The following is a 24,331-nucleotide window of genomic DNA, read 5'->3' as shown; positions in this document are numbered from 1 at the left end:
GTCATGTAATTTCAGTTTAATCTGATAATCCATTCATTGTTGTTACTCTGGTGGTTTACTTCCTGTTTTTTTGTCCCATTCATCGCACAGCCAGTACGGTTTGGTAAAGATTAACAGTCAGTCGTCACGCCGTATGCAAATTAGGCATAATGAGGTTCCGCGTGCCAGTGTTGACTCGATGCGCATGACCGTCTCGCGAATTTGAGATTTCACGGGTTTTTGCGAGACTCTGTACAAGCTCCATTACAGTTGCCATGCAATTCGCGCTGGTGTCTACGATGTCGCCATGGTGGGGTGAGTCCAATTACCCGTTTCGTACTCTTCATTTCGATATAAAATTTGTCCATATTCAAAAATATTTTCAATGTTTAATCTCTCGTTGAATTTACCTTATATTTTGCTCGTAGTTTTGATGCATTCGAAACATAAAGCTCTATTTTGCTGGATCCTGGCTGGTATAAAACTTTTCATACTCTATTTTTTCTGTAATTCGGCAGAGGAAGCATGTACCTACACTTGTTTTAAAAATCGAAAAGATGCAAAATCTGTAAATTACTTAAAAGTTCGTTTAAAAACTGACTAAAAAGAGACTTGCACCGGAAGTTGCGATCGCCGAAGTCAAGATTTTTCTGCAGATGGCGCGAAGCTTGGCGCGCGCCCTTGAAAGTATTTTCTCACGACGTCAAGAATGTGTAGTCCCATACGTTGCAAATTTTGTAGTAAATGTTACTAACATGAACAAGACTAGTGCAGTAGTAGAAGAGTAACGTCTAACATTTTTAACAAAACTCAAAAGAAGTAAGAGTACGACAGTCGATTGCCAAAGACTTTTTAGTGATATTTTAACTGATGAATAGTCCTCATGGCCTCAAGAGTGGTATTGTAAAATCAAATGTAGATAGTTCTATAGACTGTAGTCTGTAGATCTGGACTCTCTAAAACCATATAGACGTCTAGACTCTAGAGATAGATTTAAGAACATGCTATGATGATCGGACATAGACGTCTAGATCTAGAGTCTATTGATGATGATTCTAAATCTAATCTTGAGCTGAAAAACTAATGGTTTATTTTTTAAACTCATTTTCACCCCAGGTTTTCCCCACCAGTGCAGAAGATTGTATACTTTGGTGACTCGATTCTCAGAAATGTAAGCCAACATTTTTCATCGGATTTCCCAGTAGAAGTTCATTGTCTTCCCGGAGCAACTTCTCAAGTTTTGCAATCCTATGTTCGGTCTTTGAAGGATCCTCATGCTGATATTGTCGAAACAGTCATCATCCACGTTGGAACAAATAATCTTGACAACAGTGTTTGGCAAAAGGATCGCGTACATTTTGTGAATTTAGTGTGTTCTCTGAAAGAGAAATATTTGTCTGCAGATTTATTTACTTGTGATATCCTCCCGCGTTGGGACTGCGATTTATTATATGAACAATCTCTGCATTACAACAGAAAAATTAATGAACTCTCAGGTCAACTAAACTTCCAGACCCTGAAATGGAGCAGAGACTTCAATGATTGTGACAACCTCTTTGCCCCAGATGGGCTGCATCTCAACAAAATTGGGAAAGCCTTTCTCGCACAGGAAGTAGAAATTGGAATCAACCAATATTATCAATCCAAGACAGTCAAGTCATGTGCACGTGAGCAGCCTCCGATATGGATTCCAAAGGAACTGAAAATCTTGCATCGGAAAAAAAAAACAAAAAAAGAACCTTCTTCCATGGACAGAAACTGACTTAGACCTTGTACTCTACATTAGACGTGAAAAATATGGGTCACAAACAAGGACTAACCGATCGGAAAGATCTTCAAAAAAGAAAAAGAACAGGAAACACAAGAATCACAATGGCAACAGCTTCAAGTATCCAAGAAAAACTTACCTTCCCCCTCCACCTGTGCAACTGCCACCCAACCGACATCGCTCTGCACCACTACCTGCTACGATAAGTTACATCAATCTGGACTCTCCAAACCATAAACTGTCATCATCAAATTCAGCCAACATTCCATCACAGCCTTCATCATACATCCAAAGGAAGAAACGGGGTCAACGGAAGCAAAAGAGACGCCAGAGGGAAAAAGCTAGGCGAAGAAGAAAATGCAAAAAGGTAAAATTGATTTGTTTTGTGTTGTGGGGACGTAACCATAATTTGTGTGCAATTTCATTTTACGTGTATTTATCTTTTGATGGAAGTGAGTTCCTTCACTTCATTTATTGGGAGGTAATTGAATTACATACAAGTGTTAATGTAATTCTACACAACCAGGAAATGGGGGGGGGAGCTATTGGCTTATTTTGGATACATGTATCCTTTTTAAATAAGTTCTTTGTATAGGCTTTTCAATTATGCATTCCCTTTTATTTCTTCATTAGATTTGAACCGTATTTATTTTTTTTTTTTGTAGAAGCAATGTGTTATGTTTTATCATTGTAGTGGATGGCTTTAAATGAAATTTATTTTATGTCAGTTGCATTTTTGTGTAAGTTGTTATTATGTCAAGCTTTTGTACCTAAATTGAAAGAGGATGCATGATAAGTTTATTAGTTCAAATTTGTTAGCATTTATCGAATTATGCATGTATAAAATTAATGAAATATTTTCATTTTATCTGTATTTGCAAAAAAAAAAAGAGGTCTCCAGAAGTGCCCATATGACTAAGAGTACAAGAAGCATCTTTTCGTGAAAGCCCTTCATGTACATCTGATCAACATGCTTCCACAGAAGTGCGTTGAACACCACAGCCCAAATCTGCAGATGGACATCTGACAAATATGGGTAATTATTAACAATTGCAGAACTGAAGTTTCATGTTGTGTTACTAATGTACTGTATACAGTTGGTGGCTTGATGATGATGAAAAATACAACCCCCCCCCCAAAAAAAAAAAGAAGAAATCATATTGATTGGATAGTTGAAGACATCATAAATCTTAAGAGTTAAAGCCACTGATTAACCTTGTGGTTGACTGATTTAATTTCTTTTTTAAACTAAGCTGCATGACCTGTCTAATAATGTTCAGATGTATGAAAAAAACAAGAATGCAAAAATAATGAAAGGTACATATTCAGTATCGAAATATCTATGAAAATTGTATTTATTATCGCCTAGGACAATAATTCCGTTGCAGTAGTCTATGGGTTGAAGTTCACTCTTTTGATGTACTAAATGATAACCTTGAAGCGTAATTTTTCACAGGTTCATATTTATATCATATCAGATATTCAGATAACAAGTACGGACATGCAGCTCATATTTTTTTAACTGAGCACAATGTTAAATGCCTTTAAGGGTTCACTATGTTTTGAAATTAAGACAGAGCTTTTTTGTTACCAGATCATCCCAGTCAGCCTCTTGCAGAGCTTCATCCTGGTTTGGCAGTTCCTAAACCTATGGACAAGTATGCACCTGAGCTGCCTCCAGAGGAGCTTCATGTACCCACTCCAGTCCACTGTCCTGATCTGCCCCTACCGGAGAGGTTTGAAGAGCCCCCATCAGAGCCTCTTCCAGCCGTGTCATTGTTTGTTTGTTTGTTTGTTTGATTTATTTTTCTTCCAACACAATTTCATACATAAATCAAAATTATTTTCCGTAATATCACATGGAATATCAGTAAGCAGATTACAAGTACATGATTCAAAGAAGGAAAATCGATGTGTAAATTAATTTCATTAACAAATTATAAATCGTATTACCAATTTTCCAAATAATTATCTGAGAAATTATGCGGAAGAAGGACTGCCACTATAAGCAAAAGCTTGAGCACGTGGCAGCCCAGGGACCTATCTACATAATACACAAAAAATTATATTGTTTGCGGAATGGAGAAATACTACAAAATATAAAACACTGTAAATACATAGTTTTTTACATATGTATAGTGCATAGGTACGAATAAGAGTAACGTGAAATATGATGATGATGATGGTGATGTATGATGATGTTGACAGGTTAATGATGAAGAAAAATGTGATAATGAAGATGAAAGTGATAGTGGTGATGCTGAAGATAATGAGAATGAAATGAAATGATAGACACAGAAACATTGCGTATATTTATTGTAGTTTTAAATCCAATTTACAGGAAAAGAAATGTGATCATACAAAAATATATATATATTCAAATGCTATATTCATAGATTGTAATCTGACAGTAATGTAGTTTTCAATCTAGCCTTGAAAGAATATAAAGTTTTACATGATTTAACATAATCTGGGAGTGTATTCCAAAGATTTGGTCCATTGTGTCTTATAGATTTTTGTGCAATTAATAATCTGGGATTTACTAAATGAAAATTTTGCGAATTACGAGTGGGATATGAATGAACGGTATAATTCAGTTTAAAGAAATCGTGAAAAATGTTTGGAAGTAAGTTGTTCAAATACTTATACATAAAAAGCAAAGAATGTAATGTATTTATATCAAATATATTCAGTGTTTTTAACTGATAAAAAAAGTGAACTGGTGTGGGCTAAGTATTGTGATCCAGTACAGATGCGAATGGCTTTCTTTTGTAGTAAATAAATAGGGTTGAGTTTAGTTTTTGAACTTGTAGCCCACACTAGATTACAATACATAATATATGGTAGGATTAAAGAATTGTAAAGCATAAAAAGAGTATGTTCAGGAAGATAACTTTTCATCTTTGAAAGAACACCTATATTTCTAGAAATACAGGTTGTAACATAACGTATATGATCATTCCAGGTTAGGTTTTCATCAATAAAAATACCTAAAAACTTAATAGAACTTTTACGTTCAAGAAATACATTATCAATTCTTATATTATTTACAAGATCATCTGTGTGAATTTTCATATGCTTAAAATAGATATGATTTGTTTTATCAATATTAAGTGATAATTTATTATTCTTAAACCAGTTGGAAACATTTGGTAACTCTGCATTAAGTGTAGATACCAACGTTTCTATATTATCGTGGGAATAAAGAATATTCGTGTCATCGGCATATAATATAAATGATAATATAGACGACGAATTAACAATATCATTGACAGGTGTGATGTGATGATTTTGTTTTGTTTTGTTTTTATTTTTGTATTTGATAGAAATTTGGGACTCAAATTTGCAAGTTATAGTGGACTCCCTGAAACCAATGACCTTAATGAAAGGAAATATGGGGAATACAATCTCATTGGGGCTCCCATCATGCTCAAAAGAGTTGCAAAATTGAGAAATGGCCCCTAAAAACTTTACACACTGCCATGTTTTATGTTAATGCTCATCCAATTTTGTCAATTTAGGCTGTAGGCTAGCCTAGAATATGTGACCTGTACAATAAAGTAACTTTTTTTTATTCCTGCCTGCTTAGAAGATGAGCATATTTCACTTAAGATCATAGCCCACAGTTTTTTCACCACCCCCCTTTTAAATCAGATCTACCAAGTCATCCTGCGGAGCCCCATCCCGACTTGCCCCTTCCTCGACTTGTGGAAGAGTCTGCACCTGAACTGCCTCCTAATTTACCTCCAGTGGACCTAACCATAGAGACCACTCACGTCCCCTGTCTTGGTCTGCTTTCACTAGTGCTTCATGAAGAGTCTCCTCCAGAGCCATCTCCTGACCTGTCACTCATTGGTGTGTGATAACAGAGATGTTTTTTTTTTTTGTATTTTGTTTATCATTTAGTGTGTTAAAAAAAGTAAAAACTTCTCGTATCATTTACGTATACTCCTGTGCTAGAATTAAGATGGCATACAATAATTTTAGTAAATTCGTATAAGACTTGATAGTGAATGCATGAGTTTTGTTTATGTATGATTTTATTTCTTTCTTTTTTTTCTGCATTGTTGGTTATGCTTTCATATGATCACAAGTCAGAAAGGTCGATTTTACTTTTTTTTTAATTGGTCGACCACAATGTTGAATATTGGCTAGTTCTAAGGTGTAGTAGTAGATGCATTAATAATGAAACAAACAGTAAAATTCATAAGAGGTTGAATCTTTTCCTTCACATCCGTTTTTTCTTTCGTTTTCCAATAAGATCCTCCGAGTCATCCTGCGGAGCCCCATCCCGACTTGCCCCTTCCTCGACTTGTGGAAGAGTCTGCACCTGAGCTGCCCCCTAATCTACCTCCAGTGGACCTGACCATAGAGACCACTCACGTCCCCTGTCTTGGTCTGCCTCCTCTAGTGCTCCATGAAGAGTCTCCTCCAGAGCCATCTCCTGACCTGTCACTCATTGGTGTGTGATGATACCTTTTTTGGTTTTGTCTTGATTTTGTAAGAAATTTATCTCATGAAAGACATAATTTATCATTTTTAACTTAAAAAATCAGAGCGTGATGGCCTGTATGCTATCACAGTATCTGATGGTGCTTAAATATAACCTGTGAAGAAATTACATCCAAGATTATCTTTGAGTGTGTCCAAAAGCGAAAAGTTAGTGATATCATGTCTTTATACTACTGTGCTAGAAATAAGATGGTACACAATTACTTAGGCGAATTCATATAAATCTTGATATTTAATGTATGATTTTAATTTATTTTATTTAATTTATTACTTTGTTTGTTTTTTTGCATTCTTGGTTAGTTTTGCTTTCATATGAACATATTCATGTGAGTCAGGCACCTGAGTTTTATTTCATTTTTTAAAATATGTCAACCACAATGTTCAATAGCAGCTGGCTCTAAGTTGTACAGTGGGGATGTATTGATAATGAAACAAAAACTTAAATCCATAAGAGGTTGAATCTTTCCCGTCACATCAATTCTTTTTTCTTTCGTTTTCCAATTAGATCCACCAAGTGGACTTGCAGAGCCCCATCCTGATTTGCCTCAACTCGTGGAGGGATGTAACACACAAGAAAATGAAAAGTTGGGGTGAAACCTTGTGGGAAAGTTGTATGTGGCCCATGTAGTATATGTGGACAAGCCATGAGTTACCTACGATATACGCACATGTCATCAATAAAAACTGAATCTTTAAAAGAAATCATAAAGAATACATGTCCACATTTAAAAGAGTCAGACTGCATTTGTAATGCATGTAGGCTTAAGTATTCAAAAAAAGTAAAAGATGCTTCATACACCCCTCAGAAAAACAAAGTTATGGTTGCAACTGCTTGTCATCTGTCTTATTATGACTTATGTACAGATAGTGGAGTAGTTCAAACTTCACTCAATATTGCTGATTTCAAGGAAACATTTCATGTAGAATGTGACTCTCTTCCAGATACAATTTCATTATGTAAAAAACACAGAACAACATTGTCAAATTACAAGAGAGTGTTTATTTGTGCCATATGTAAATCAGTTATCAGGGGAAATGAAAAAAAGTACTCGTCAGTGACTCTTCCTCATTACGCTGTTGAGAAATTGCAGCAATTGTCCACAGACTTTGTGACCGGTGATGATTATATATGCACTAGCTGCCATCGATATTCTATGAGGAAAAATGTGAAGGCAACATTGGATGATTTAGGTATGCAATTAAAAAGAGAAATTGAAAATCTTGCAGACGTTGATGTCAAATCTGTGAATTTAACACTACAAGAGCTTTTGGATTTATGTAGAAAAGAATTCGGATTTTTAATTCCACAAGCGTATGATATTTATCTCAGCATGTTGCAAAAGTTGAGCATAAATGAATTACATTATCAACAAACGAAGCGGTCTAAATCATGGCTAAAATGTAAAATATTGGATTTCTTTGGAGATGTTGTTTCAATCAGTAAGTCACTTTCAAGAAAAGGAGATTTCATTTATGTTTCAAATCTGACAAAAGATGAAATTATAAGGGCATGGCATGACTCAAAATCATCAAATAGAAGTAGTACATGTATGAAAAACAGAAATGAAGATGATGAAAATATGTCATATGATACACCTCAAGTACATGCCAGTGTTGAAGGCAAGGATATAAAGTGGGATGAATTTCTCTTTAACATCAATTACTTACTAAGATCCAAAGGAAAAGAAACGGCAGAGTTATTTTCTCATGATCCTTCTTCTGTTCTAAAATTTGATTTTGCCAATATGAAATCTCATCTGAATCCTTTGGTCTGGAATATGATATGTGCCTTAACTGGAAGTAGAGAAGAATTAACCCATTTACAAAACTCTATTGCTAGTTTTGATGAGGATTTCCTTTGTTTCCCTAACGATTCTCAGGGGTGTGTGAAGCGAAATAGGCGGATTGTTGTTGTCTTTTTGCTTCAATATATTTTGAGTGAAAACAATTCTTATCCTTTCCACGTTATCATGGCAAATTGTATAAAGGACCTCTCTCATTCATCAAGATTAATGACTATCATGAACAAACTTGGTTTCTGTTGTTCAGAGCCAACCTTAGAGCGTTTTTTGCAGGGCTTGAAAGATGTTCGTCAACTATCTGGCCCACTTGTTGACCTTTCTCCTTCATCTTTCACGATAGTGTCTATAGATAATATTGACGTTTTAGCTCCATTTGCAGCAGTAACTGCTGACAAGCCAAGGAGCTGGCATGCTACTTCGATCATGGCGCAGCAGCCGAAGCCAAATAGTGAAGTGGTTGCTGACATGCCATCAACATCCGAACCAAGTGTTCCTTCTAAACTCCCTAACATTTCTTTTGACAAGCCAGTGCTGGAGAAGAGACCCAATGTTCGAAAACGTTTAAAACCTTATAGCATAGAGTCCCAAGAAGTGCCATCTAAGTCACATTTTGAACCACCTAAGTATAAGACATTTATAAGAAATCAGATTAAAGAGGAACAATTTTTGGTTTCTGAAAAGGAGCAAGATGACATTACTAAGCTCAATGAAAGTTTGTTCAGCTATGTATGTGAAAGATTTGTGTTTCTCTCTGACCACACAAATATCAATGTGCCGGGAATCAAGCTCAAACTTGCTATGGAAGAAGTTAACATGGATACTGTTAAGTCTAAGTGTTCATATTTGTATATCTTAGATGAGAAAGCTGACTGTCCTGCAACACTGAAGCGATGTTTAGGTATACTATATGACGTATTTCAAGTCAAAAATGAAACTAATCATCTTGTCATTGCGGGGGATGCTGCAACTGTAAAGCTGATGATGAACATCAAAAAAGAATATGGGCAATCACTTGATTGGGTTTTACCCTATTTAGGGGATTGGCATATTCTTAAAAACTATCAAGAGGTTTTGATGAAAATTTACTGGGATTCTGGTTTAAAAGAAATTGCAAAGTTAAGTCACAAACATATTACTTTGAATAGCTTAATGACATGTTCAAACTTCAAAAGAAAACACAGATTCTTCCTTCAAGTATATGAAGCTATTTACATGTTGCAGTATCAAACTTTTCTGGATTACAGGAAAGGACAAGAAACCAGTATGGCCAATGAGAATTTCCTAGATCAAGTTAAAACAGTTGTTTCATGTCTGAAGTATGAAAATGGGGAAATTTCAGGAATGTGTGAATACAGAATAGCTGTAAATCATGTGAAAGCTGGTATATCTCAAATGAGACAAGAATTTGACGAATTTTGTGAAACAATGGCACAGAAGCTTAGCACCTTCAAATTTTGGGATCAGTTTTTGAGAAAAGACTACTTTTGCTACTTATCTTTATGGTTGGCTATCTGCAGTGGCAACTGGGATCTAAGACTAGCTTCCCTGAAAGAGATGGTTTCTTTATTCCATGCCTTCGATAGATACAATTATGCACAACTTATACCATTACATTTAAATATGATTAATGGTTTGCTAGATTATATCATCAGTGATTTTAAGAATGGTGCTTTTGTTAATAGCATAAGGGGAATTCCTTTTTCATCTGTTGCCTTTGACGAGGCACATGAAATGAAAATCAATAAAGACTGTAAAATGTCACTTTCCAGATCTTTGCCTCAGCCACAAAGTATGGATAAAGTTGCAGCTACAATACAGTATAGAGGACAGCTAGTTAGTAATTTAGAAACACAGATTGGAAGCCAGAGAAAAAATATGCTTTATCGTGATATGCAGCCATCTGTGGTGAAATCAGAATTTGCCAATGTTAAATTGTACTATGATAAAGTCAGCCAAACAAGTGTGTTCTCAGTAGATCAGCCAAATAACCTGTTTCACATATTTTCAAAAGAAACGGCGAATCCACAGCAGGAAAAGAGTCTTCTCAATTTTAGACAAATGGGTCAAGAATCATATGAATCATACTACAAAATTCAAATCCTGCATGACACCTCAGTGGATAAGCCAGTAAGCCGAAAATTTAATTTGAAAACTTTTGCAAAAGAGAAAGTCCGTCGTCGTCGAGTTAGTGATCTTGACAAGGAAAAGCGATTGATAACGCTTTGTTACAAGAGGACAATATCAATGTCTGAAGAACGAAAACAACCAATTTCTAGTTTATTACAGTTTGTTCCTGTGCCAAGAGCTATCTGCTCTCCTGATGGGCTTCCACGTAAAGGGTCAAAAGCTGTCATATATGACTTTTTCAAAAGAGATACACTAGTGATTCCCAAATTGTAAGCACTTCATATTCATCTTCTGTTTCTGATACTTGTATGGTTGTGGAAGGTATGAACATTATTTACATGTCTCCATTGAAGCAACAAAAAAAAATTATGGAATACGCTATAAATATGCTGGTTTCAAGGTGGATAACTCCATATTTCTCCAAGGGATTCAAAGAGGTCAGGATTTTATTTGATCAGGTGGGTACACAGGGATTGTCTCCTAAAAGAATTGAAAGGAAGCGTAGGGATAAAACAAATGAAGATACTGAAATATTTGAAAATATTGATGACAACACCCCTTTGCCCAGTCATTGGGGTAATTTCTTGAAAGTAAGAAGAAACAAGTATGCTTTAATTAGATTTTTGTCTCGTCACTTTGTATCCTCTGCCCAATCCCAACTCAAAAACGATAGCCAATTGTTTATTACATCAGGTGGTCTAAACGTAGGTTTAGAAACAAATGTGACCCTGCACCTCAAAACAAACAAAAAGTCGCCAGACATGAATATTTAGTTAAGACCATATTCTGAAAGAGCAGACTTTAAGCTTTAAAATGATGTATAACTCAAATCAAATGGACTCTCCTAACCTATCTAGATATTAGAAAGAAAGCACAAACTCAGGAAAAGTGTGAACTGAGAAAAGAGGCTCTGAAGTACAGTGTCTATTCAAGCGCTTAATCTTTACCAAACCGTGCTGGCAGTGCAATGAATGGGACAAAAAAACAGGAAGTAAACCACCGGAGTAACAACAATGAAGGGATTATCAAATTAAACTGAAATAAAGCGTGCCTCATTAACACATTCTGTCCATAATTAATGCCAACTTTCAAAGCAGTAGCACAATCCTTTCAAAAGTTATTAGAGTTGAAAGTGAAGAGTGTGGACAAGGTTTTTCAGAAATGAAAAAGGGATTCTAAAGACACACCTAATCACACTATTCTACCAAAAATGTTGGAGATAAACTGCTAAAAAAAACACACTTTCCTGCCCGTTTTATGATACCAAATTTTAGCATAATGTAAAAGAAGACCCGCTCTTTCAGAACATATGAAAAAGTCAAGTTCGGCTAGGTTGACCCATTTCACTTATTTTCAGTCCTCACGCAAAATCAGTGTGTGCGACTTTATGTTCGTTTTGAGGTGCACGGTCACAAATGGAGAATATAGCGGTGCAGTTGTCACTAAACAAGGTATAAACAGACATTCAATTAAACATAATCACGAAGAAAGTGATACTCAAATATGGCTACATGTTTTTGATTCACAATGCTCAAATATATTAATTTATTCAGTGGACAGAGATATAACTATGATTGGCCTTGCTTTTGAATTTGGAAAAAAAGAAGTTAGTGTGCAGTACTGTGCAAAGGCAGGAAACAATGAATTCTTGCAACTGAAAAATTTGCAGTCTGCCTTGAAACGAGATTCTGATCTGGCTCAACTTATCACTAAAGGAATTAACATAACTAAATGCATCCAAGTGTTATACATTTGCAGCGGGTGTGATTTTGTATCTTTTTTTGCACACTTTGGAAAGACTTTATTTTTCAAAGTTTTTTTTCAGTATGCACGTTTCATCCCAGGAGATCTAAGTAATTCAGCACCTGGTCATTTAAATCAGACCTCTGTCCCTACAGACTATGAATATGGTTTGCTTTCATTTTATCGTCTGATATTGTGTATATACTTCAATGCAAATCGGGCTTGTTTGAATAAGTTTAGCAATCCCATTGAACTCTTTGACAGGATAAATTCTGATTCTCCATTAGAACATCATCACAAGGCTCTCGATGTGGTGAGAAGAGCTTCATGGAAAGGTACTTACGAGGATGAGCTGATGCCATCCAACAATGCTCTTCAATTTCACTGGAAAAGATCATGCTGGGTCAGCTCTGTGTGGGGTGAAGCCTTAAAGCCAATTTTCATGTATCCCGATATCTCGTTGTATGGTTACAATGTATCAAATCAAAATGGAGAAATCCAAGTTGATGTTGTATGGGATACAGATGAAAATATTGAAAGAGTAAAAAATAATATTTTGTACTTAACTCGAGGATGCTCATGTAAAAAAAAAAAATAAGTGCATCAATCGTCAGTGTAAGTGCAAAAAAGAAAACAATGCTTGCGGACCTGGCTGTAGGTGCAGAAGTTGTGAAAATACACAACATGCAGAAATTTCTGTAAGTTCCTCTATTGACAAAGTATTGTCAGATAGTGAAGACAGTGATATTAGTGATGATGAATACACAGAAGACAGTGATACTGAAGAGACAGGCCTCAAAGTTGATTCAGGCAGTGAAGAGGAATGCGAAGTTTCTTCAGTATTAGGAACAGAGGATTTTGATAATCAAGAAATAGACTGATCATTGTTTTTCTTGCCTTTTTCATGTATTCATGTTTACATAGTTATAGTGCATATATTTTAAAGTGCATTACTTCCTTCAGAGTTAAGATTGAGGTGCATGAACTCAGAGGAGGGCGCTCATTTTCTTGTCCTGTGCACATGTGTTGGATGCAGCCTTTTTGTAAGATTTAGTGTGAACCGCAATATTTGTGCTTGTACAGTATATACTACAGAACAGAGATATTTTACTTTTACAGTATTACATGTACATCATTTACATCATGTTCTTATACTTTGATATTCAGGACTTGATACTCTTTTTTTTTTCTTGCCATGTTTGTTAGTAAGAAAAATATTTATGGCACTGTGGCAATTGTGTGTGTGTGTGTTTTTTGGGTTTTTTTGTAGAACATGACAGTGACTCGCATGTGTTATGTGAAACTCAGTAAGTAAACTGTGTTTGAACCATTATCTTTATATGCTACAGCACAGAGATAATTTTTGTGTACAGTTTTTAAATTATTTTCATGTACCTTATACAGGTCTTGAAACCTACTTTCTCTTGCCCATTGTGTACTGCTGCGATCTCACTGCATGACTGTAGTTCTCTTTTTTTTCTGTGATTGCTTTTGTGCTATCTTTATCTACTTTCCAGAGCTAGCTGTCATTTGTTGCCAGTTTTACAGGTTGTTGTTGTTGTTGTTTTTTTTTTTGAATACCTGTTTTGCTCTTGCCAAAATTATAAAGAAACAGGCCGTGAACGTAGATTTTGACATTCATTTGCTTGAAATATTAAGTTGATACGACTTCTGATAAATATGGGATATACAGTCAACTCTGCGTAAGTCGACGTTAAATATCTCGAATAATCGGCTTAAGTCAATGAGTTTGAAAAAGTCTCAGTATTATTTCTCTCCATGGACTTGCATGTATTAAAACTCTGTATAAGCCGAATTATTGCGCAAGTCGACATATTTCATGCAGTCCCATGAAAATCGACTTACGCGGAGTTGACTGTATTTATAAAGTGTTTTGTATTCCTCACCCTCATTTTCACAATTCATGAACAAGGATCCAATTTTAATCCTTTCCAGTCATGTTTTGCATGTAGCAATTTCATCTTTTGTGATTATCGTGCTATCGTGTGTGTGATTAGTAATAATGGGGTTAACCCATTTATTTTGTTAGTCTATTGGGGGAGAAATGACAAAGCTAAAGCAGCTAACAAGTTTTGAAAAGCCTGTACCCAATGACAGTATTAAGGATAAAGAGGTATCGAGAAAATTCAGGAATAGTAAATTTATGCAAATTGTCTGCTTGCCAAAGACCTTAACTCACGTGTGAAGAAAAGTCAGTACTGTGTGCAGATATACAATCATCTTGCCTCATGCACATGTACCTTCTGAATATTCACATTATTTACACCTTGATGGATGAATTGCACATGGTTTGTGCGCATTGTGTACCTCTTTTACATTCCATGTATTCCTGTGTACTTCTGTGGTAGTATTGTCCACAAATAAAAACTTGTTTTTTTCTAAACTCTGCTTCACAAGTTTATTATCATATATAGGTTTCTTCCTCTTTATCCTGATTGTGTAGTCAAATATATTCACTAATGCTTGTTGCTGTGTGAGGAGAGTGTGTGTTCATGTTCCTTCTCCCTTTCTCCCTCTCTGAGATGTGTGTGTGTGTGTGTTTATTTTGTTTTGTTTTGTTTTTTTTTTTATTATCATTATTTTTTTTTTGGGGGGGGGGTGATGTTTGCATTCATAATATAGAGCTGCCAACGTTGAAATGCAATTATTAGAGAGATTGTTCAATGACATGCTTCTGATTCTATGCTGGTTCATAATTGTTCATTTCCAGAGAGTCTTCTGTAGAAACGGGAGTCCCCCCCCCCCCCAAAAAAAAAGAAAAAAATAATAAATAAAAATAAAAATAAAAAATAAGGGGGGATTAACATTTTAAATAATCACCCTGAAAAGAAAACGAAACTGCTTGCTTCATGAATCCAGGCCTTCGGGCTCTAGAATAATAAAAATGATAATAATAATAATAATAATAATAATAATAATAACAACAACAACATGTGGCATGATTAATAGTTCATCAGATTATTTAAGATTAACATTCATGCAAATCACCAGTAGTCCACAATTTGATGGAAAACTAAGCATGGAAAGAAAATCACAATGAACATTTCAGAAAAGAAAAGGCATGAGAAACATCGTAACACAAATATCAGTATACGGGACTGAACCATGTGGGTTTTTTTTTTACAACGTGTGAAATTGCTGACGTGCTCGTATCTGCAAGTAGTCAAACACATGACAAGTCCATGCGAACACAAAGTGGCGATAACGAATCCTTGAATAATTATCAACGAAATTTTGACAGAATATGACAGAATAAACCTATTATATACACGTTTAAGCCGAGTTTCAGTCTTCGAGACCCGGCACAAGAAGTGAAAAACCACAGTAGCAGACGATGTGATGGCGTCATGCGACCGTCGTTTCTGACCAATCACGATACAGCATTGTACGAAGGCGCTAATGGACGATTTCGAACAAAGTGTGATGTGACATACTGTTGTAACTTGCTGGATCCCATGAGGTATAAAAGATAGAGTGACTTGATTTGCCCATATTTTGAAAATTAGATAATCAAGTATCCTACTTATTCAGTTTGAAAGAGATGCAAGGTGGTTAAGAACGTATTTGACCCACTTCTTTCGGGTTTAAATCTTATATTTTCAACGCGTGGAATTACTCGTATTTTTACCCTTATTTCCCTTTCCAGTATTATCAAATCATTGTCATTAAATTAGACCTTGAGCTTTCTTCTTTCATTTAATGCAAAAATGAGCTGTAAATGTTATGCTGGGGCTGCACAACGATAGTTTAAAAACAACACTGCACAGCTAATTATGTATTCATGACCGCTCCGAGCATGCATACGTCCTCCGCGCTCTGAGCGAGATTCGCACGCCGTGACGACTGACTGTTAAGCGCTTGAATAGACACTACTTCAGAGCCTCTTTTCTGAGTTCACACTTTTCCTGAGTTTGTGCTTTCTTTCCAATATCTAAAGTTAGATAGGTTAGGAGAGTCCATTTGATTTGAGTTATACATCATTTTAAAGCTTAAAGTCTGCTCTTTCAGAATATGGTCTTAACTAACAATTCATGTCTGGCGACTTTTTGTTTGTTTTGAGGTGCAGGGTCACATTTGGTCCGATCATCGTTTGTCTGTACGACCAACTGGGCTATTTTTTTTTTTTTTTTGGGGGGGGAGGGGGCTTTTTATTGATGTGTACACCAAATTTATATTGGACAAATTTGGTTTTATTTTAGACCATTTGATGATTAGACGAAATGGAATTAGACCAGCTCATAATAGACCAAATCGGTATTTGATGATATAAATTGGTGTTAGACCAAAAATAGACCAAATGACTATTATTAGACGAATTGACTGTAGACCAAACAGTAATTAAACCAAATAACAATTGGACAAAACAGTAATTGGACGAAATGATGACTAGACCAACTGGTTATTAGACCAACTGATATTAAACAGTCTATTAGACCAACTGGCTGTAGACCAAGTGGTAATAGAGTGTAAACCGATCCGGATGATAGTCTCTTTGAAATGGTTGTTTGAAGGTTAAATATAAATTCAAAACTCGTCTTTTAATATTACATGAGAAAAAGTACCCATACATCCTTTCGGCAAAACCGGGGAGCTTTGGACGAAGGGTGGTGTTCCCATTAACGCGACGCACCACCACCCAACCCACCCTTTCGGCACAAGCCCCAAATTACAATGGCAATCAATACATTATAGAGTTCAGTACCAGAGTTGCATGTAATTGTACAAGATTATCAATGGGATGAGCCTGTATCTCAGACAAGTAATAACTGTAAGACACACATAATTTCATACACGATATGCCGTCAATTATCCCTTGTTTATAAAAGCCCCCAAAACAGATTATCTTAAGAACTCTTTTCATTATCAAGCTTCAAATATAGGGAATAATTTGCCAATTTTTTTTTTTTGAAATGTGCAGTTATTGTTTGTTAAAGAAAACAAACATACATGCAGGGTGGGGCATGAATTTAACTCAATTCAATTCAATGGTTTTATTTCGATCGCATTGCAGTCAGAGACTGAATTGCACGATGTTACAAAAGTATAACACATACACGATATAGATAAAATAATGATAAAATTACAAAGAGCATTTCCTTTATGAATACATCATATTATATTCAGTCGGATATGGACTCGAGAGGAAGTGAGGAAGGGAAGAAAGACAGACAGACTGATAGGGATTATGGAGGCAGAAATGAGGGTGGGAGAAAAAGAGAAACGGGAGTCCGCGTAAGAAAAAAAAAACATAAACATCATCAGTTAAGATACATTTATAAGTTCAATCATCTGTATGCAACTGTTCATTACTTCAAAATGCTGGAGCATTAAAAAATAAATTAACAATTATATAAAATGAATCATATCATAATAAAGATATAAACAGTCCGCGGAAGAAAGAATGGAATTGATGAAATTATCAAATGTACAAAGACTAGAACAATTAACAGAATTACAAATATACATATTTTCATAAAATAAATCAAATTCCTCTATAAAATTTACACTCTTTCATATCAAATAAAATATTTCGCATTATCTCGAAATCATCGTAAATATAATATATGATATGATTATGAAGCATGATTGATTGGGTATGAAAGCATGCATAGAGGTATGAATAATGGAAAAGGTATTGAATCAACTGAGATATGTGTGTTAATGTCATTTAGTGTTCTATATCATTAAATTCATGAAGTTTTTTTTTTTGAAGAAATTATAGTGAACTCCGAAAACCAACTGAAAGGGCTACACTGCTAAAGGAATATTCAAATAAATAAATAAATAAATAAATAAATAAATAAATAAATGACAAAATAAGTACAGCTAAGTTAGTGATGTGAAGTCATTAATGAATGCAATTTCATGTTTGATCATGGCGGATCCAGGGATTTCCTTATCGGGGGGGGGGGGGGGGCATGAGTGAGGGGAAGGAGGGGTATTTCCACATTTTCGGCATCTTCTTGAGAAATCTTTGACGGATTTTCTCCAAACGACGAATGTGGGAGGTAGCATTTCCAGAGTAAAATAATCCCACTTTATTCGAAGGGGCATCAAGTCTAATCTGGTCCCCTTTCCAAAAGCGACTGGGTCCGCCTTAATTAAACATGAATTTTCAGTCATTAATGTCTTCAAAGCACTAAGCTTTATTTCTTTCGGTTCGACGGAAGAAGGTAAAAAAAAAAACAGAGTTTTGAGACTTTGAGGCTTCAACTCCCCAACCCCATTTGGTGGTGGGGGTGGGGTGGAGTTAATTTTAACAAATACGGATTATATCACGGTAGGGGAGTTAAAGCCGCCCCCCCCCCCCCCCCCGGACTCCTTGCCTACCACCCTTGAATTGAATTACTGTAATCACTGTCTTCATAGCACCAACATAGCACTACCTTTATAGAATATAAGAAGAATTTCGATAAAACCGTAGTTGTGGGACTTTGAGGTCCTCCTCCATTTTTCCGTAGAGGAGAGGGGTTGCTAATTTGAAACAAATTGAGGTCTATTGCCATAATAGTGCTTCCTGCCAATTTTTTTTTTTGAAAATCTGAAAATTTCTGAATCTAGAAAAAATCTGAATTTTGAAAGTTTTATTTAAAAAATATAAATGGTGGAAGTTCATGCACAGTTCTGACATGGAGTCGGGTCTAGGGCAATTACCCCCTGGGCAATTACCCCGCGACATTCCCCTGGCCCGAATCCTAATCCTAATCCTAATCCTAACCCTAACCAGAACTCCTAACCCTAAACCTAACCCTAACCCTAATCTTTACTCTACTCTTACCACCAACCAGTATTTGGCCGGGGAGGAATTGCCCTCAGGGAGTAATTGCCCGGATACGATGGAGTCATCTACCATCTTTATGCACAATAATAATATGGCTAAAGTAAATGTTTCGCACGTTTCCCGGCAAAATTGAACATTTGCACATTTTCTCGTTGATTAAATTTGATATGTATGTATACATATATGAAGAGTTTGTTTGCAAAAACCGATAAGTCATAAAGTACATAAAGTACAAAATAATACCTTTAAATGATATATTGGTCACTTCATATAAAGGTACATTTTTGAAGAAGCAATTTTTTTTATTATTCTCTTTATTTTTCTTGAGCTTTAATCGCAAATATCCCCATTTGTCAAAAATGGACTTATCGGTTGTTGCAAACAAACCCTTCATATATATATATATATATATATATATATATATATATATATATGTATAATCCTTATATAATATGTATAGACACTTATGTAATAGGTCTTTTATGCATACATGTATATCAGCCATATTATACGGTACACGATTCAGTAATTCCCTGAAAACAACAGACATATTTTATGAACATTCCATCAGAAAAACAATAGATAACTGAAGATTACTTCTTCCACTCTATCATGTTTACTTTCTTTATCTTTCTTTATTTCTTTCCTTCTCTCTTCCTGTCTCTCCCTCTCTCATAGCTACCTCCCACTGACCACCCCCCCCCCTTTCTCTCTCCATCTCTCTCCCTGCCCACATACCTTTTTAGATAAACCATAAAAGAATCAATAAAGACTGCGATCTTGCTTACATCAAGGTCGCAATCCTATGAAGTGGGAATTCCCATCAGCACATGACACACTGACTTGTCATTCGGTTGTAAAAGTTCCGGAATTCATTAAATATTTGCGTACGGAATGGTGCTTCACAATAAATTAGCAAGATTTAAAGGACAAGTGTACCTTCATATACATTTGTATTAGGTAAAGGCAACAATATTAGTAGAATACGTCAATGAAAATATGTGGAAAATCGGACAATCTGTTCAGAAGTTATGAATTTTTAAAGTATCTACGCAGTTGATTAAATTTGATATGTATGTATATACATATATAATCCTTATATATATCTTCATGTATAGACACTTATGTAATAGGTCTTTTATGCATACATGTATATCAGCCATGATATTCGGTACACGATTCAGTAATTCCCTGAAAACAACAGACATCTTTTATGAACATTCCATCAGAAAAACAATAGATAACTGAAGATTACTTCTTCCACTCTATCATGTTTGCTTTCTTTCTCTTTCTTTATTTCTTTCCTTCTCTCTTCCTGTCTCTCCCTCTCTCATAGCGACCTCACACTGACCCCCTCTCCATCTCTCTCTCCCTCTCTCTCTCTCTCACACACATACCTTTTTAGATCAACCATAAAAGAATCAATAAGACTGCGATCTTGCTTCCATCATGATCGCAATCCTATGAAGTGGGAATTCCCATCAGCACATGACACACTGACTTGTCATTCGGTTGTAAAAGTTCAGGAATTCATGAAATATTTGCGTAGGAAATGGTCCTGCACTATGAATTAGCAAGATTTAAGAATAAACAAAGCAAAATTCAAAACCATCTTCAGAAGAATGATACAACTTTGTGATTATTTTTCTCGTATGAAAATTGTCCATTTCAGAACCAAGTTTCCAGCTTGGAGCACACTAGTGCTTGTGAATAAAATTACGCTACGATTTCTTTCTCTCTCTCCTTTTTTTTTTTTTTGTACTTCATTCGCGCGATATAAAGGAACCTATTTTGTGAGAAAAAATGAGACAGAAAGAAAGACAACGTCTGCTGAGATTTAACATCTATCAGTAACAATAATTTTAAACGTTTTAAGTGGAAAATTGTGGATGATCATCCTCACGTCAGTTATATTATGAACATCTGCTGTCACCCCAAGTTGGCTCTCAGTAGCAGTTCGTTTATCTAGTATCATTTCAACCTTATGCATTCAAGATAAAACAAGACAAATTTTGTAACACTTATCCTATAACGAAACATTAATCAGTAATTAATTAAACTTTAAGTGTGAGACCAGAACGTTAGAAGGTAATCATTCCGAAAAAAAAAAAAAAAAAACAAGCAAACAAGAGGCACCATTCCGACTATTGCAGCGTTTGGGTTTGTACAATGACATAGGAAAAACAGCAAATGATGCACAGGACAGAGTGGATCGGTGAGAATTGGATGCGCGAGTTTTACTATTTAAACCCACGAGCGCAGCGAGTGGGTTTTTGGTTGTTCCAGAGAGGATCCAATTCTCACTGATCCACGAAAATGGCCTGTGCATCATTTGTGTTATAACATGGGCCCATAAATCATGAAATACAGCTGTACAACCATTTCCCCCATCATGCGCTCGGTACAACTAAAACACTGTACAAGACTTGAGACATGCGTTCGGATTTTACCGGATGTATGGCCTAGTGTTGATAAATATCAATTAATGACAATTGACCAATCAGATTGCAGAGATTCTAAAGCCTATTTGATAACTGATAATAGTGCTGCCAGAGAGAGAGAGAGAAGGAGAGATTAATGTGTTTTCCTCGCAGAGACCGGCATCAGGTCCACCAGTACCCGTTTGGTGATAACGAATATACGTGGCGCTTGATTAAAATAGGCGATGTGAATAGGTCCATTGTGAAAAGTCGAATGGTTTCTGTAGCGCTAAAATCATAACGCACCTTGCATCCTAGTTAAGACAAGTATGCTTTGCAAACCTCATTTTAAATTGAACATGAAACCGACTCACTTATAGAGAGGCAGTGAAATCAAGGCAGGTTTTGAAACGGGAAATTGGAAAAGAACTGATCGTGCTTTAACACCAGCTGAATCAGTGTAGTGTGATTACACAGTGTTGGATTTTAATTAAAAGTTTTCAAAGTTGTTAAAAAGGAGAATTCGATGTAGGGTCTACATTGCTTCCCTACTACTTTCTTAGTTATGTCTTTGAGTTACCTAGTTCAGTTCAACATAGCTCTGATTTTAAGTAAATTATTACATGTACTGCGATTTTAGTTGTCTAATGATTCTGTGTAAAGCTGTTTTGTTGTTTCTTTGGTTTGTCACTTCGTATTGATAATACAGCTGTATTATATGTTTAGAACATGTATTGTTAACTGAACTTGTAGTCCTGTTTGTATCACTCCATGTTTATTGCGTGAATTCTTAAAAACCCTTAAGCCTATGTACAATACAAAAAAAAAAAATCTTTCTTTCTTTCAAGAAACGTGTGGTAAAATGTGCCTAATTGCCTTAAGAAAACTATCGTGTCCAGTTTTGGGCACTTGTCGAGAATAATTTGTGTTTAAAAGAAAACTACTTTCGATTTTGCTCTGAAGAGTCATAATGTCAGATCTGTACGATTGACATATATCTGTACAAAGTTTGTGTATAATGTTGTTTGTCTTCGTACAATGTTTTGTTTTGATTTTGTGGCACTGAACGAAATTCGATTGAAAGAAAAAAAAATCATTTATCGCAACGTTCTTCTTATATCAATGCATCCAAGCATGTCAAGTGAAATACACTGTAAATTGCCCAGTACAATAACCTCCAGATACTGCATGGTTGTTGGACATCGTAAAGGAAATTCAGCCTTTTAATAAACAGAATGACATGAGCACAGGAACAACAGTATACATTCCAAGTAAAATTTGCATGACTTAACAGCACGGGGTAAGATCTCTTAACATCATATCAAACACAAGAGTGAACATCTGGGACTGCTTGAAATCATGTACAAATGCTGTGTGCTTTGTGCTGACAAAACTACAAACGGCGGATCCAGGGGAAGGGCACTGGACGCGCCCTTCCTGTTAAAACAAAAGAAATAAAAAGAAAAAAAAAGGGGGAGTGGTGTTGTGCCCCCCCCCCCCCTTTGATTTTGCAAAGTTGCCCCCTCGTTTCGGAATGCCTGGATCGGCCCCTGAACTGCTCACATGAAATGAACAGTTGTTTATCTATAAGAGCGCGAGCTTTCCTCTCTACAAATAGACGCATAAAAAATCGCACAAGTCACAGACGTACACTACGGTTTGGCAACACCTACGTGCTGTTTTGTCTTACAAATGAATGTCATAACGCGGAAACAAATGCATGAATGCGTATGTATTACGTGTATTCGCCTGAATGCGATCCAAAGGTACATTGTACCAGGAAGCGCCATGTTTGTAATTCTACACTAACGTGTCGTATTCAGGGACTGAAGTCCGTAACTCCAGCTGTATAAGTAATCTAACAGTATTCCAATCTATACGGTATTTCATTATGATCAAAGGGAGTACCGCTTCCAGAACGGTCATAAACATTGATATGAAACAATGCTAACACAATATTCCTGCGGTAGTTTGCTTACATACATTTTGTATATCATACACTTTCATGCACAAGCACGCAATACAATTATTTTCGTGAATGTATTACGTAAGTTATATCACTCCATATTGTCCAATGGACAGTAACCAAGGAAGCAATGTTTGTAACACAGCACATCTAATCTTGATGTAGCACGACTTAACTATAAAACAAGTGAGAAGAAAAAAAAAATAAAAGTTTCTTGAAAGTTACACGCATTTAGGATTTTGCGAGCCCCTCATATAAGAGACCGTTGTAAACGAGAAAGACCTTATAAGACTCAGCGTTGGAGATACAATTAAAAGAAAAAAATGTGACAAGAAAATTAGAAATTAGCCAATCTAAGACATATACTCTTTTGATCAAGGTTATATCTTGGCGTCTAAGATAGTAAACATAAGTGTGATATCAGCTCAACGATCTTAACATGCATAATACAGCGCATTCATGCTTATACTTGCAAAAATAATATTACATACTCCCGTTAGAGTTCCATTTTTTTGCCCCAAAGCTCAAATTTTATATCAAAGTTAGTGATTCTCAGAACTTGACGTCACGCAATAAAACAAATTGAGTTTGCTACAATAAGTCATAACGGCACCTGTGCATTTTTTCGTATTAGTACATAATGTAATTACATCACAATGACTTGTATAAAAGATGAAATATCAAATATACCACTTTGGCAGAAAAGTATGTACATAATCACCATAATAATCATCTTATAAAATCGATAGTACTGTTTGATTATGATTACATATCTACAAAATTACCTCCCAAAAGAATCAATCTTCGGCGGAAGAAACATTGTGTCCAAAAAAGCATACATTCAAACAAACAAACCAACAAACAAACGCAAATCCAACAAGGAACAAACTGAAGAAAATAAACGACTGGAAATATTTCTACAGTATTCCTACCATAAAGACTGTTCAACATTCTAGAACGTGCTTGAAAGTCTCTTGTTTGTTGCAGGAATTTTCGCACGAGCAGGAATGCGATTAACGTAGTCTCATGATGAATCCTGGTCCATTTTTTTGACAGCAAAATATCACTCAATGCGAAATTTTAATTGTATACATTGATTTCATTTAAATATATATATATATATACATACATATATATATATACATATATATATATATATATATATATATATATATATATATATATATATATATATATATAAAGATAAGTAAT

General features: G+C 35.5%; 1 protein-coding gene across 1 annotated transcript; it reads left to right on the top strand.

The window, feature by feature from the left end:
- Positions 1-8,874: 8,874 nt before the first annotated feature.
- Positions 8,875-12,282, top strand: LOC140230125 (uncharacterized). Its single transcript, XM_072310321.1, is given in 3 exon segments — positions 8,875-10,426; positions 10,429-10,792; positions 12,219-12,282. Coding segments are annotated over 3 exon segments (1,980 nt in total).
- The last annotated feature ends 12,049 nt before the right edge of the window (positions 12,283-24,331 follow it).

The sequence above is a fragment of the Diadema setosum genome, chromosome 6 (genome assembly GCF_964275005.1).
Source record: "Diadema setosum chromosome 6, eeDiaSeto1, whole genome shotgun sequence".
NCBI lineage: Eukaryota > Metazoa > Echinodermata > Echinoidea > Diadematoida > Diadematidae > Diadema > Diadema setosum.
This window is presented reverse-complemented; position numbering and strand designations above follow the sequence as displayed.